General features: G+C 46.2%; 1 protein-coding gene across 1 annotated transcript in view; it reads left to right on the top strand.

Moving 5' to 3' along the window:
• The first annotated feature begins 533 nt into the window (after positions 1 to 533).
• Positions 534 to 16,964, top strand: part of LOC119456201 (N-acetylneuraminate 9-O-acetyltransferase-like) — a 100,834-nt gene continuing 84,403 nt past the window's right edge. The window contains exons 1-4 of the mRNA XM_037717834.2: positions 534 to 856; positions 951 to 1,047; positions 1,107 to 1,293; positions 9,006 to 9,325. Of these exons, the coding sequence (XP_037573762.1) occupies positions 721 to 856; positions 951 to 1,047; positions 1,107 to 1,293; positions 9,006 to 9,325 (740 nt within the window). The 5' untranslated portion in view covers positions 534 to 720. The remainder of the gene's footprint in view (positions 857 to 950; positions 1,048 to 1,106; positions 1,294 to 9,005; positions 9,326 to 16,964) is intronic.

Here is a 16,964-nt window from a genome sequence, read left to right as displayed (position 1 = left end):
TTTACGATTGCCCGATAATTCCTAAAATTCGAAGGCCCCTTCCGCATAAGCGAAATCCGTCAGCGACGACCTCTTTGCACAAAAGGTCTAAAGAGGATAGGCAGCAAAAAGTATGCCAAAATTAAAAACAAATAAAAGTGTGCACTGCTTCGAACTGAAAGCGACAGAAACGCAAGGAAAATCAAAGCTTCTGCAAGCAAAGCTTCCATTGAAGTTGCCAGTGGCGCCACCTCTTGGATGCGACGCTGACTGCGTCAGAGGAGCGGCTGAGTAAGCCCACTGCCCCCTTCTAGTACCCTGTCAAAGCTCCATGGAGCTGCGGTAGGGCCTCCGTTCTACCTCCGTCGCGCGGGTAGCGCGGGACCGCTCATTCAGTAGAAAGCGACGGTAGCGTCACGGTAGCGTCGAATAAAAAAAGCCGGAGTCTTCGTTGGACCATTACACTCTATGTCGGCGCATGCAATCTCGGAGGCCATGCATGGAGGCCGACGTTTTTTTTTTTTAATACATTCTACTAGCTAAGCTTTTATGAGCTCTCGTCCATCCGTCATGCTCTACCGTCGAAATAGTGTCAATATCTGCTTCGTTAATATCGACGTTTTTGGGGCTTCTATGGCTAAATATGTTGGTGGCTGGGCTGCCGGGGGTACTATGTGCGTGATTGTGAGTTGCGTGAGCGCTGCGCAGGCAGCCTGACTTTATACAGCGTGTGTTCTCGATATGGTCGAGGACGGCCGGCACATCACCACCAGTTCTGAATTCATTCACCGCATCAATGCCAAAAATTGCAAACTAGTTGCCTGCTTCGTCGTCGTCGGTTTCGTCGTGTACCACGGCGTTATTCACTTGACGTACGGTACGGGTGGCGTTTTCGCGCGTTGGTGCGCACCCGCCAGGAACGCGCGTTTAAGCGCTTTTCGTCTTTAATGCAGTACTTTTGTTCTTGCCAGGAATCGACACGTGCAAGTGGCTGCTGAGCGATGGACGATTTCAAGGCTATCATGTGTGGCAACCGTACGGGTGTATGCTGCACACCTACACCAATGCGTAAGGGTGTTCACTCATTTGGGCCCGCGGGTGGGTATAATTGCCGGACCCTGTTTCAGGGAATCCCGCATGTGCCTGCGATACATCGCCTACTGGGGCGGCGAGAACCACATCGTCTTTGCGGGCGACTCGCGCATCCGCCAGCTGTACTGGGCCTTCGTGCAGCAGGTGCAGCCGTCGCCCGTGTCCCCCCAGCAGGCACACCGGGACCTGCGCTACGAGGAGAAGGACCTGCACCTCGTAGTGGTCAGTGGCACGCGGCCGACAGGGCTCGCTTTCTAAGGGCACAATTTTTGTCCGAGGTCTAAAGAGCAAACAGTATCTTAATTAGCCATTTAAACATCACCGTGCATTCCAGGCCGCTATTAGTGACAACTGTGCTCTAAGTGCCCGAACGTTTTTTTGAAAAGTAAAAGCGGCCTCACTGTAGCTGTTAGTAGTCAGAACGTGGGAAATTCCGGTTGCCATTATGCATTGGTTAAATAGAAATTTTATATGTTGGCACAGAACACCCACATGGTTTTTATAAAGTTGGCAGTGCAGGTATGTGCAAGCAGCTTTGTTGCACTCACCAAAAACACACATTTGTGCCAAAAGTTCCAATTGCTTTCGCTGTGCCATTTTTCTGCGAGTTGAGGATAACTTGATGGAGAGCGAGCTGGCCTTTTTCTCAATACTTGCCAGCTCAAGCAAAAGGCGTTAAGTACTGTTGCCTCTACTGCTCTCATGCTTGTCACGGCGACAACAAATCGGGCACTGAAGGAAGGCATGCACTCAACTACGCTGCATAGAATGCACCATCATGTGTGCCCCTGATTGGCACTGCACTTGCCAGCTGATGGCCTTGACGAGCTGAATTCGGCGCTGCAGGAGAAGACGCTGCTCAGCTGCAGTGGCTGCTCTCTGTTGTGTGGCGTGTGATATTAAAGTTCACGAAGAACTGCATGTCATTCAGCCATTTGACTGCTGCCACCCACAGGAGTGTCAATTTATTGCCTCAGTCTTCCTTTGTGACAGCAGTGAAACTTTGTTATATTTAAATCATGGATAAACACGTTTAATTTTGTCGAGCATGGTGTTCTATGGACATGAAGTTATATTAAAGTTCATTAGAGTGGTGTATTGCGTAGTGTAGTGTGCAATACACACTGTTGCGCAGTTTTGTAATGCCCTCAAGCCTTGAAGGTATTCAGATAAATAAAAAAAACTGGCTTCAGGAAAAAATAGTACATAGTAATAAGAGAAAAAATTCTGACTTCCAACTGATTTTTATTTTTTAGAATCGCAGAATATGTAAACTGGCATCTAGCAGAATGAAACCAGTGATACCAGAGACAAGTGAAATACTTATTGCACAATTGCCCTACAACCCGGCCAGCTCTAGCTGTGATAGTGTGATAGAAGAGGTCACCAATCTTACAAATTCCTTCTAGCATTTCACTTGTTGACTGGAGCCTGTGCCTTGCGAGTGCAACACACCCATCAAGGAGGGGGACACAATTGTGGCAGTGAATGCCAAGATGGCGCTGCACCACATTATGCACCTTATTTCGGTGTTCACGTAGCCTGTCGCTGAGACACCTGCTGGTCTGCGCAACATATCTTTTTACACGCGTCAATAAATGACTCCCACTGCAGAGGGGCTGAAACGTGACTTGATTGCACAGTTTCTCAGATGCACGCTGAGCCGTCTTTTTCCGGCCAGTAGAGTAGAACCCTACACAGAGGCTGGCCTTTGTGACGACCTTTGGCAGCTTCTCAGCCACCACAGAAAGCAAGTGGTTTGGGTAGCCATTGTCTTGTGCCAAGCTGTGATGCACTATATTGGGGTAGGACCTCTTGAGGACATTGGCAAGGCAAAAGTGGTTTTTGGCTCATACATGCAGCAAACGGGCGACATTCAAGTTTATTATATTGAGGTTGAGCTGTTTAATCAAGTGCGCGATTTCAATAACTAGATTTCACTGCTTCTATGAATAAAGACGGGCATTAAATGAAAACTAGTGGTCGAATCGTTGAATTACATGAGGTTGGCCAATAGTTGCCAGTATTTTCAGACTTGTGCACTCGACGGCACTAGGGTGCCTCGATACCACGCTTCTCCGTACAGGGTGGCGACACGTCCTCTTGCGCCGCCATATTGTGTCGGAACACGTAAAGGCGCGCTATGACGGGCAGCAGGAATTAGGTTCTTCGTTTGCTGGCAGAGCAATAATTGTAATTTTCGCAGTTTGAACGCTAACGGGCATTGCAATAAATACATCTCGCCTGAAAAACAGTTGGAGCCCAGCACATAACTAGTCATTTTTTTCACGCTTTCACTTACTCTCACACATTTGTTTCGAAAAAAAATGTTGACACATATGGTGTATAGTTAAAGGTTGTCCTTCAAAAAGGCTGATGCAACTTTGGCTAAAACTATTGCTGAGTAATGTCACGAAAAGCTATAGGACAAAACAAGGTGAATAAATAAGGCAGCATTGCCAATAACTGAAGGTACTGTAGTTGTCGAGATACAAATTGTGCGTGTAAAAGGTAATCATAAAAAGCACGTGGGCGAAAACAGTCTTACATTAGCTAAGTGTCAAAAACCAAGTTCGAGGTCGCGGTTTCGATCACGTCCGCGGCTGCCGAAATTCAATGATGGCAAACTGCAAAAACGCTGGTGTATGCAGCTTTAGAGGCACCTTAAAAAACCCCAGCTGATCAAAATTATTTGATCTACACTCAATAATCAGATCGGTGTTTTGGCACGTAAAATCACAAAATTTATTACTTCTCTAAGTGAAAAGCGATAGCAATGCGCGCGGCCTTTAAACACTGATAAATGATAAATGAACATCGTCGTTGCAGACATCCAGCCTAAAGTACAAGTCCATGCATTTGGCTTGTGAATATTTCCAGCCTGTGGTATATTATATTTCCTGTCTGTCTAAGTATAATGCACAAATGGTTTGCTGAAGAACACATTTGCCTTACGTTCTGTTATGCAAGAACCCATAGATGAGCACAGCAATGCGACAGAGAGCAGCATATAGTGACACATCTCACCAAACGAAAAGGAAAGTTTATTGCCAAAATATATAGCTGTCACTCGAGTAAAACCAGAGGAAGACATCTTCGAAATAACGGAGATGCGCTTCAAGGCGGCTGACCAACACATTCACCTGCCTAGCCACAGGAGGCCAAGCACATAAACTTGAGAGCATTGACAAAACAAAGTTTATGGTATATGCTTTTTACAAACATGGAGACTGGTCAGTCAAAGATTACACCTGCCGCACGTTTTACTTCCATATTCCATTACCGTATTTTCCAGCTTATAAGACGCGTTTTCTTTCTGAATTTTTCGTCGGTGCGTCTTATAGAATGGTGCGACTTATGTAGTTTCGTTTTTTTCAGGAAAACTGCCGTCAAAATCGGATTCGATGTTATGGCCACGCGAATCACGCTGGTTGACTTAATTGTTACGGGTTCTGTGCGCACTATTGAGGTGTTGGGTTCTCATGATTGAGTTCCCGAGCGCCGTGCGAGAAGGACGGAGCAGCAACGCAGGCGGCGGCAGGGCGACCGCGAGTCGACCGACCCCGAAGTCGTCGCATTTACAGGTCACTGTCGATACGGCGCGCACAGCTGCGCAAACTACGCAGTTGCTACCATGGTACAAGTCGCTCCCTCCCACGCTGCCTTCCCGCTTCCCTCCCTTGTGCGCGATTCGGCTCACCGTCGCACGCTTTCACTCGCACGTGCAGCATACGGCGCGCGGGGACGATGTTATCGCCCTTGGACTTTATACGGTACATCGCGGCAACCGCGACGGCAGAAATGCGCCTGGAGTGGAAATATATGGCACCCATATGCTTGCGCGTGACCCGTGTTCACGAAGTGAAGCGTCACTGTATTTTTTTTAAATCGCATAGCGAAGAAACAGGCGCGTCTTATACATCGGTGTGACTTATATACGTTTTTTTCCGGAAAAACTGCCGTTTTGAGGGGGGTGCATATTATACAAAGGTGCGACTTATAGACAGGAAAATACGGTACCCCTCGTTACATCTGACTGGTGCAATCAGTGTGAGTATAATGCCGAGCCACAACACAAAACTCCGGAAGAACATTTTCCTAACATTTCAATGCCCAGTGCATGCGATTGTTGGAAATTACACATAGGGTTCGAGCAGGCTTCTCATTGCTTTGATTAAATGACTATGATGGCAAATGCCTAGTGCTTCAAAAATTTTCTGACGACTGTTTCACACGAAGACACCAATTTAAGCATAATGGCTTAGCAGAACAAGGTTCTTGCAGACTTTTTTCTGCGTTCTCGGTCGCGGGGAAATCCAATCATAGCTGTTGTTTTTTCCGTTTAGCTAGTGCACAAAGGTGTGCAGCAAATGGGCATGACGGAGTGTTTTTAACTATAAGACTGTTGTGCACTTTTCATCTTATGTCGCGAGGCTGAAAAGTAAACTTAGCGGACACGTCCGCAGCACCGTGGAAGTTACAAGCACCAGGCAGCACGATAGCGCTGCACTGACAAATGCCTGCACATGTACGGACACAATGTGGCGGTGGTAGGGCCTGGTCAGAGGGTGTCACCACCCTGTACGCAAAGAGGCGCTCGTTACAAAATTTTATTACTGCACCAAATGCAATGGGGGTGTTTGCCTAGCAGGACTTGGGGCATCTTTGCAGCAGCAGGCCAAAACAAGTCAATCAGAGCTATGGCAAAGCGGGCAAGCAAGCACCAGCACAGCTGATCTGCTCAAAGAGGAGGGTGAGCCCGACAAAGATGCCTGTGATGGACCGAAGTGGCACCAAGGCGCTGCTGAAATGCCCCATGCATTTGGAAACACTGTCTAGGGACAAGAGTAAATGAAACCTTTTGTGTCTTCACATTCTGTGTGTACCAGAGCACGTGGCACGCACTACAATTGAAGAGTCTCAATACAAGCCAAATCCAGAAACGTAGTGTTTGTCTACGTAGTGCACACAGCTGTGAGATGCTGCCAAAACCAAATGAGCCAGTTTACAAAGAGCTCACAGTAGGAAATTTCGAATAAAGAACACCGCCAGTTCCAATCAATATGAGCCAGTGGGTCATCTTATAAGACGCCACGTGTGTAAACAAATCGTACGGTGCGCAGACTGCTTTTCGGGTGGGCTATTTTTGCTCTTCTTGTGCGTTGGTGGGATGGAGAAAGACTGCTACCATGCGACCAGTCACGTTCAAGGACCCGGGAAACGAACTACAGGTGATGCAGTAAAGGGGCGACAGTTATTTGTGGGCTAAGTTTGTGTAGCGCAAATAAACAGGACAATAAAAAACACAAAACGATGTGGACAAAGTGCACAAATCAGCAAAACGTTTCTAAATGCAGTCTTGTCACAGATGTGTCTGTGAAAACTTTGCATTGACACTAGCTGCTCGTCGTTCAGTGCGACATTTAGCTCGAAACTCCGTACCAAAGCTGAGCAAGAAAAAAAAAAAAATTGTGTTGCCGGTAGGCAATACTCGTTCATAAAGTGTCAAGTTAATTGTGCTGGTTGCTGCTAAATGTTGTTTGCAAAACTGATAAAGGCAAGGGACTTCATTAACTTTTTTTTTCAATCGGCATGACACTGAGTTATCTTAAAATAACGATATTAAAAAGAAAATGAGCTGTAAGTGCTGTTCCATAACTATAAAAACTAAGTCCAATCTTAAAGCGAGATTTATTGTTAAAATATCAGCATAATTTTTGCTTACTGACCTTGTGATAGCTTTTGTTTCTTCTACAGTCATGTCTCGTTAATATGGACGCTTCCATTTCCCAGGAAAATCGTCCATAATGGGAGTTGTCTATAATAACGAATCAAGATAAAAAAAAGAAACATTAACTCTTTATTTACGAGTGTTGCCTACAAGCAACATAACAAAAAAAAAAAAATTTCTTGCACAGTTTTTGCATTGAGTAAGAAGTTTGTGGCTATATATCTTTGACCAACACTGAATGATAGGCAGCAAGCATAATTTGTTGGCTTGGAGCATAAATATAAGATGTGGAAGTTTGGCACACGACTCTTCTGAAAGCACGGTCATAGGAGAGAGACCGATGCAAGATATCCGGCTGCAATGGTGTCATGCATGGGGTGTAAAGCAAATGAAATGCTCACCTACGAGTCGCATACTGTCTGTACAAATTCCAAATGAAGCCGTAGGTGGCTTGGGCTGAAGCCCACTTCTAGTTTTCTGCTGGGGGTTGTCCCCCTACTGCTGAAAAAAAATTTTTTTAAATACTTTTGTTAATTATGCTTATTCTCGATGAGTTTTGCACATTTAGATAGAAAATAACCGTTTTTTCCCGGGTATTTATAGGTGCCGTCAATGAAGAGTGAAGTTATAAGCATAAGGAAAATGCAAGTACTGTTTATTCAGCCAAAAAATGAGGAAATGAGGGTTTGCACTCTACTTTGGTGTCCAGGAAGCACAACATGTCAGCTACTTGAAGCGCATGTTCCTCTTGATGTCCTGACACCTGCCATCAACATTTTCTGCCTCTCAATTGACTGGAAAGTGTTCTTTTATCAGCACATACGAGCAGCGGGCCCTGCTTGGCTTTTCTGGCCCACACCTTCACCAGCTCTTCTTTTATTTTTGTTGGGGAAGCTGGTTTATGTTTCATGCCTGCCAACCTAGCATTGTTTTTTTATTACACTTCCGAACTAACCAGAAATTCTCCAACCTTGCCTTTCAGATCAACAGAGGTGAAGGGAGCAAAGTGGGGGCCTTGTAATCACCATTCTTTGAGGTGTTAATATCAGCAGATTTTGTGTCCTGACAGAGCTGTCTACGTGTATCTTTTCGTTCCTCTTTGTCCCCCACCTATGCGCTGCTTCCATCACATTATTGTGAAGCAGTGTCCATAATGAGAGAAGAATGCATGCATTTTCAATTTCATCCCTGAAAAGGCTGTTCATAGTCCCGACTGTGAATTTCTGTATGAATGGGGCAGAAATGCAAGGCCACTGACCAGTCGCTGACAATTTCGTTTGTATTGTGGGGTGTCCATGTTAACGAGACATGGCTGTGTCATTGTTGTCTCACAAATTATCCTCCACACAGTTAGGTGATAGGCTTACATCAAACTTTTGCCTGTTTCTCCTCAATTTGAAAAAAAAAAAAAGCACCTCAATTGGTGGTCGCTTATTGAGTGCACGTAACAGGCACCAGGACAAGTCTGACACACCAAGGGGAGTATTTTCACATATCTCTTGCTAAATTGTAGAGCCCCACACTTTTTTTTTTTTGCTGCTGGTGTGTAACCTGCATATTTCCCTCCCAAATCTTGTTTCCTCTGAATTGCTTGATTTCGCTAACATGGTGCAGAAAATCATGTTCAGTTATCAATTGTGTTTTGTGGTTCAGTCAAGGAATTTTCACTGTGAAAGTGAGGGAGTTTTGAAAAAGAAATTTGCTGGACACCCTGCTTGAGTGGTTTCAAATGTGAACAAATAGTGCTTTTCGACATTCCACTTATAAAGTTGCAGGTCAGTGATGACCTTTGGGCAGTGCAAGTATTGCTGCTCCCAGTGCGGGATTAATTTATACACGGCAGGTTTGAGAGCACTGCAGTTGTAGTGGGGAGGTCCCCCACAAGGGTCTTCTTCATATTTCACAGAATTTTTCTAGAAGAAAATTATTTTATTTACAAGTAATGCTTAATCAGACAATACTTCAAACAAATTTCTCATTGGAAGCTTTTCTCTCAATTCGTTATTTATTAATTAATCTTTACTAGTTGTGCACTTTGACAGAGTAAAACAATAGTATGACCAGCTCTGTAAGGGTCGCCAACAACCTGCAGTTAGTGGTGCCCTCCTATAGTGCACATAGTTAGCCTTTCGTCGACCATTTCTGTTTTTTTACCTCGAACACTGATCTACAAATGGTTTCAAGATGTCCTGGGGGTTTGCAGGAGTTCTTCTGGCGTCCACTGGTGGATGGCTCACTGCGTTCAGCGGGCGCACGCTGGCTGCGGCGTACGCAGCGGCCTGCCCTCATTGTGCTGGGCAGTGGCACTTGGGCCATCAAGCAGAGCAATGGGAGCCGGGCCATGCTGGCCGAATACGCGGCCAATGTGAGCCGGCTGGTGCCACTCTTTGACCGGCTGGCCAATGGCTCCCGCGTCCTTTGGATGCTGCAAGACCCTGTACAGGCGGACCGGCTCAGCCCCAGCCGCCGTGCCATCTCCAATGAGCTCATTGATGCCTACAACCAGGCAGCTGTGCATGCACTGTAAGCTTTCATCAACTCCAGCTAATTCGCTGCATTTTTATGGGCCATAACTTTTTCAATCCTGAAATTGGCCATCACCGGATAATTGAAACTGGTGACCCAATGAGCTGTCTTGGCAGTGCTGCAAAACATCTCCTGCTGAAAACGCCTGTTTTCGGCCTGCCCTAGGAATATTTTCACGCGAGAACTGTAGCTCACGGTACATGATTATACAGAAAACCTCAATATAACGAAATATTTTTTTTCTAACTTCTTGTCTATAGAAGGCCATGTATTAAAACCTCATCATAATGTAGTGTGTTTATGCACGATTTCAATGTAATGAAAGTTCACTGTCACCGCGAAGGAATAGCGAGACAGTAGAAACTTACATAGACGCAGATGTTCAAATGGTTCAATTACCAGCAGCTTCTTGCAAACACACCTCTCAAATCGCGCCGCACGACCAAGAGCCAAAGCGGAGCTGAGTTATGTTCCGTATTCAGTGCAATAATATCCTATCGTGCCCCGCTCGCTGTATGCTTTGGGTGCGAGCAAGCTGAGAAGGATGGTGGCTCGATAAGTGCCGTCTTCCCATGCGAGCAAGGGGAGTGAAGGGGGGGCTCTTCTTTTTTTAGCGCGCCCATAGCTGCGCATTAGCGCATATGCAGCCCATCTGCTGCATGTGCAAAGAGATGGCGTGGCATCATGTGCACTGTCTTCCCATGCGTTTAGTACCAGACGTAGTTTTGGAGACGCCTTGAAGCGAGAGGCAGACGAAGCATTCGCTCCCCACTGCCGGTACTTTTCATAATGCCTACTGCGGGTGACACTATCACTGGCAAGGGCGGAGCAGACGCGAAAGCGGGACTGGCTTCGCTTTGTACCGCCGATGTGAAGATGTCATCGACACATTATGAAACTGTATCTTTTGTTGCAGACTTATTAATTCAACAAAATAAATCTTTTTCTCATTTAAATTTGCTATTTCCAATTGACCGATAATTTGGAAAATCTCGCGGCCCCTTTCATGTAAAAAAAAAAAATCCATCGGTGGCTGTACTTATTTGCATAAAAGGTTGAATTTCAATATACGAAATTTCGATTTAACAAAGCTAATTGCTGATTTTAGTGACCTTGTTATATCAAGGGTTAACTGGTATTCACCTGATTCCAACACACCTTTCTTTTTTTCCAGGAAAATTGCCTGCATGATGCATGCAAAAGCACAACCGTGTTTGTGGCATTCACAACTCGTCAGAGCCAGCCTACCCACTATCATGGATGTTCTGCATAGTTCTAACAGGAAACGAGGTGCATGTGTGTCCTGTTAGGGCTGTCCAGTGCAATCCATGAGCTGGGTATAGCCTGCATGTAACAGCCATTACAAGTTCTCGTGATGACGACGTTTCCGTCTTTGCTTGTGAAACAACTTTAGGTGTCATGTGTTTTTTGAATTCTGGAGAATCGAATGCATTGTAGGACAAACTAGCCAAGTGGTTAGTTGAGTACCCATTTGTGATCATTTGATAGATGCAAAATATCAAAGAAACCATGTACCATGGAGAAGGGCATGTTCATAGACTATGACAGAGTGCTGTCTGAGAGTGATGACATTAGGGGACGTGGCGATGGGGTTGGGATAATCACGAAAAAAATCATTTTTCTCTCGTTTTGGCTTCTAAAACTCTTGTACTCCACTGTACCAAAATATCTTGCCCATAAGCACACTCTCTAAATGCGCTGAAATAATTTTGACCTTGTCACAGACCCCGTGAACGAGGCGCAGACGCTGGACCAAATTCCAAGGCCGACGTATCAGCTTCCGAAAATAATCCCACGAAAGCAAGGACAATTAAGAATGGGCCCTCTGGTGCGCCAGCGAACGCCGGTTGCTTTCAAAGACCGAGTCAGAGCCCAGAGTTGTCAAAACTCAACAAAATATATTCTTCACGCAAGGCAGTTACACACACACTTGCACACTTAAGCTAGACACAACACAATACAATTCAGATGGGTATTAACAAACACAAGAAAATAATTCATGACAATCACTAAGAGTCCAACACGTACATTACAAAATGAATAGGAACACTAAGTGCCCAATAGTATTCACCGTGCTGGTTGGTCTTGGAGTCAGACGATCTCGGCGTAGCTCGGGCAAATCTCGAAGAAAGAACTTCTTCCGGAAATGCAGATGCTCGATGAACTCGTCGACTAGCTTGCCGGGGAATCCCCTTCTTCCGCAGACGCTCGGTCTTCACGTTACATCACTTCACCGGTGCGGACTGAACTCTTGAACTCTACTGAACGATTCTCGCACGGCAGTTATATAGCTTCCACAGGCGTTTTTGAATATTCTTATCGGAGTCGTGATCTCGTAGCATGGCCAAAGCTTGGGAATCTTCTCGTCTTTTCTCGTTCCTTCGGCCGCCGCGGTCGGAGAGTTGTCAAGGGGCAGTGACTCATCCCGTTGGCGCACGCTCACGCTGTAGTTATCTCTCTCGACTCACCGGGTGAGAAGGTGTCTCGGCGCGCGCGTGTGCTCTCTCTCTCTCTCTCTCCAGTTAACGTCGCTTCGTCGAGGCTCTTCTAGACGTCCAGGCGCCGTTGTTCGCGTTGTTGTTTGAGGCGTATGCGCTCTCCTCCTCTGTTGAAGTTGCCGCGGGGCCGGCGTGTTCTTCCGTTGGCTTGTGTGACAGGCGGCGCCCGCTTGGATTACGCGCTCTTTTGTGACAGACCTCTAAACTGGCAGTAAAACCAATTAAAATCGCAAGAAAAATGCCACATTTGACACTATGATAGCTTGGTCAGGCCAAAACAGAGTCTTGGCATCATTTGAAAGTGTTTTCCTTTATACTGTCATTGCCGGCTCCAGTGTTGTTTCCCAGTTGGCCACTGCTGTTGTGACTGCCACCAAGCATGCGGCTGTCTGTAGAAATCTCCTGTCACATTGGCCCTGGTTGACACCTCCACAGTAATCTTGTTAGCTGTAGTGGGGGCCGGAAAACAGTGGTGCATGGTAAAAGTGCTCATTGAAAATCTGTCAGCACTGGCTTCTTTTTTACTTGCGTAAGTACATCATATTGTTGTTTGTGGTGAACCATGCTGCGAAGAACAGCGACATCAGTTCTTCTTCGAGAATATGCCACATGTATAGTGGCATTATGGAATTTGTGGCGAAAAACAGCAACAATATGGCCACATCTTTGATTAGGGACCGTGTGGACCATGTTATTGTATGTGGTGTGATCAGTAGGCACATCTCTCTTGCGGGTAATAGGGCCAGTCACAGTGACCAGGCGCCGACAGAACTTGAGGGCCCACGAAGTTCTGATAACTGTTATTTTTGTACAGGTGAAAGTGAATGAGACACAGTGATCACTGAGCGCGTATATCTCGGGGCCATCTGCGCCATGTGTAGAGGAAGAAATGTTTGAGCATAATCTATAACGTATGACTGCATTCACTGCTAACATATGCTGGAACAGTGTACGGCAGGGAAGGTGCATGTACTACTCGCATGTTTTTACGATTGCTGAAAACGCTTTGCCACAGAGAATGCACGGAAGGCAACCTACCCACGTTATTACATTTGATCACATGGGTGGGTCGGGTAATGACACAAAAATTCCAGCTCGAAATAACTGGTAGATTACATTCCTGTGAGCTCATAAGTATCATCTGTTAAGTATCAAGTATCAATAGCAAATGCAGCATAGAACGCAGTTTAGTTTAATTCTGAAGTTCATGCGAGTGACGAATGGGAAAGTGCTGCACCTATCGATGTAGTCATCAGCGTAGGTCCTATTTGTAAACCATGTTACATCATGATTTCGGAGATGGATTTGGGTGCCATGTGACGCCATTGGCTTGTCTCACCGTTTGGAAGACATTTCAGCACTGTTTGCAAGTGGTGTCTTGCACTGACTGCGCATGAAGCATACGCACGTGTGCACATGAAGCTTACGTGCAAACTTCTTACCGTTTACGGATTACCAGGTTGCCGGTGGCATGGCCGGCAGTAGGAAAACTGGTGGCGACATCTTGCGACGATTTGTCCAACTACAATGCATTCTAATAATTTTTTTTTTGTCTCGTCAGTGTTGTTATCGAAGGGAATTAAAAAAGTACGGTACATTAACGATTATGTTGCTACCAACGCTTTACACCAGCAGTTAGGTAGAACGTGTAAGTTGCAGTATTACAGTAAAAGCTCGATGATACGAATCTCACGGGGTCACGAAAAATATTCGTATTAGCCAAAATTCGTATCATCGAAACACAATTAAAACTACTGTCGAATCTCGATAATTCAAACTCGAAGGGGCCCGAAAATTTGTTCGAATTAAAAGGACGTATTTTTGAAGTATTCGTGCACCATAGCACGATGCACGAACGGTGCGAGTCGTGAAATATCGCGGTGCGCAAACGCATAGCAAGCGCGGGCCACGAAACTGCCCACGCCGGCTAACGGTCGCTTCCCGATAACGACAGAAAACGAAGCTTCAGGGAGCGAGCGGGCGGCGCCGGCACACGGGTGCGCGCGGAGACCGTCGAAGATGAGGGAGGAGGGCAGCAGGGAAGCGGATTTGGCCGCGTCAACTCCGCCGCTTCGGTGGCTCCCCTCGCCCTCCCTCTCAACTCCCTCGTAGCTCTCTCACCTTCGACTCCGTGCGCACATCTCCGTGCGCGCCCGCCGCCGTGCTGGCGCCAGCTTATTTTAGCCGCCCCCTGAAGTTTCTTTTTCTGCCGTTATCGGGAAGCGGGCGTTTGTGGGCGTGGCAGCTTCGTTGGCCCGACTGTGCCTCCGCCGCTGCTTCCCTCTGCGCTGCTGCCGCAGCGTGCAAGGTCAACATGTGACTAGAAAATAGAGGAGAAGGGTTCACTGCAGTAGCGCACCCAGGATCTCTGCCAGGGGGGGGTGACAGTTTGCCAATACCATCTAAACAGCACTAATTTCGATTTCTTCACGAAAAATTGTCAAAAAATGCGCTTTTTGCGAGTGTGCAGACGATTGCGCGTCTTACATCTTAGTTGCAGTACTCAAATGCACAAGGAAAGAAAAGGGGTTAAACAAAAGGAGGGGTTAAGTCGGCCTCAAAGGGGGGTTACAACCCCCGATTCCCCCCCCGTCGGTGCGCCACTGGTTCACTGCCATTTTATCCGCGTGGCTGAGACATCGGCACTAGTGTGTGCGGCACTAGTGCGTGCCGACTAGAACACGTACACGCTTGTTCCGGCGCGATGCAGAAACGGCGACCTTGCAATTTGAGAGAGGGTGAAATTTCCGCCGCGGGTTCCTTTTTTTTTTTTCCCCCGTTCCTTCGCGCGCGGCATTGAGGGGTCTCTCCTGAGCTTTTGCTCTACGATGGCGTTGGAGCAATGCCGGTCGGAGGCGCCGCCGCGTTAATTGGCGCGCTGCTAAGAGCATTGTCGGTGCGCGGTATGTTCGAAACAAGCGTGTTCGAATTAACGAGATTCGACTGTAGCTAAATTAAAGAGTCAGAGGTGAACTCACTCAGGCACATGTACGTAAAAAGCATTTATTTCTTAAAGCGCCACCGCTTCAAACTCTTCGCGCCCAGTCGCGGAGTCCGCGCTGTCCGGCGCCACACCTCCGCACCAAAAGAGAAGGAGAGAAAGCGCGTGACTGCGCGCTGTTCTCTTTCGCGGCCGTCGGTGGGGCGGCGTTTATTCGTATCAACCGACGCAGGCTGAAAATCGATTCGTAACAACCGTTCTCTAGCACGTTGGAAAGTAATGGGGCTCGGCCGGGACCACAGAAAAATTTGTATTATCCGGAAATTCGTATTAGCCGTGATCATATCATCGAGCTTTTACTGTAGTTTTACATGCTCTCTGGTTAGACACTGCGTCGTCAAATGTCACTCTGAGACCAATTGCATCTGAGATGTGGGAAACACGAGTCCCCCAATCACAAGCGAATTGTGCTTTGACCACGTTGCTGCCGCCAAGGGTGGCAAGAAACCCCCCCCTCAAAAAAAGAAATGTAGGAATTCACAAGCCACACAAGACAAAAGATGGTCGGTTAGACGGCATGGCAGTGGCGCTTGTTCCAAGTTCCGGTTTCATGATGAATTTGGTGCTGATAATTAGAAAACATGGTACTTACAGTAGAATCTCAATGATAGGAATGTCTCGGGGTGGTGGAAAAGTTCGGTATCACCTGAAATGTAAAAAAAAGTTGGGAAATTAAGGGGATCGTGGCAACAAACTGGTCGACTCACTCAAACTTTCCAATCTTAATATTTAATTTTTTTCCCACGAATAAAAGACCTTCCTTTACCTTATGTTGAAGCATTTGGAAGAAATATGCAGCAGAATTTAACAAAATTGCACTTTATTAGTCTGTTGTCTTCGAAATTGGGAAGAAAGTCGGGTCTTTTGATAGGTGCTATTGCACCACTGACCATGGGAGTGCGGCTTTCCGTTGACGCAGCGCGCCATCTTGGTTTCGACTTGAACGCAAAAGATTGGAGATTCAGATAGCTGCAGTGCTGTGTTTCTCCATGCAGAATAAAAGCAACAAAAGTGAGTGCGAAAAAGAAAAACTAGCATCGCGATTTGTTACTGCAGTCACGTGGCGCGCACGGAGTGCTCCTATTGGCTGACGTGAATTTGAATCACTGGCGCGCTTGCTTCGCCCACATTTTGGCAGGAGTGAGCTGCACACTTGGTGTGTTCTGAGACCAACATTTCAAGAACTGCCTGGTTACCTTCTTTCGTTGCTGCATCCTAGTGGCGGGCTGATGGTGATAAGGACATGATTTGTGCAAGATAAGGCAATCTGTTTGCTTCTCTTTGCGGCGGTGAAGCTACTTTGTATTGTGTGATCTGACAGGGGCGAAGGTAGAAAAGTTATGAATTGTCATCGGGCACCTAAGACCACGGAAGGCGGGGAATACAGCCACAGGGCTACCCATTGGTATTGGTATTTATTTGTACAGAGACTGTACAAGACTATGTACAGAGACTGTACAAATTGTGACGAGGAAGGTGGGAAAAAAGCTGTATGGCTTGACTGGCCCCACCTCCCCTTTCCACCAGCAGCAACAACACAGTTTGATACATGATTATGTCAAACAAGCAGGGAAAGTCTGCTACCGACTAGATACAACAATGTCATGACACAAAATAAACAACAAGTGTCATTCCACGCCAAGTGTCCCAATCGTGGCACTTGCGAAAAATCATTTCTTAAAAAAAAATTACACAAGGAATTCCACGTATATAAGCCTTACTTAGCACAGTATTTTCCCAAAATATTTCGAGCGGAAAAAAATTTTTGGGCACATGAGGGCCATCTGAATTTCTTGAAATGGTGGAAGACCAGGCCCAAAAAACAAATTCACCAAAAATCAACTGTTTTGCGCATCCTTTCAAAATTTGCATTTTTGCGTTGTTTGAACATTCTTCTCTCATTACAAAACAGCTTCGTAAGATAGCTTTGTTTTTTATTCCTTAGCACCAAGGCAAAAATGTTCAAATTATAGTGTTTTAGGGAACTTCTTCACAAAGAGCGGTCAGCGAAGAAAACCTGAAATTACTTTTATAGAACTTTCCCGAAAACATACTATTTTCTAAAACTATATTTTCGCCTATGTCCTGCGCACAGGCTTTAAAATAAATGCCTGAA

Source organism: Dermacentor silvarum, chromosome 1 (assembly GCF_013339745.2).
Source record: "Dermacentor silvarum isolate Dsil-2018 chromosome 1, BIME_Dsil_1.4, whole genome shotgun sequence".
NCBI classification, from domain to species: Eukaryota; Metazoa; Arthropoda; class Arachnida; order Ixodida; family Ixodidae; genus Dermacentor; species Dermacentor silvarum.
Note: the sequence above shows the minus strand (reverse complement) of the source record. Positions and strands in the feature narration are given on the sequence as shown.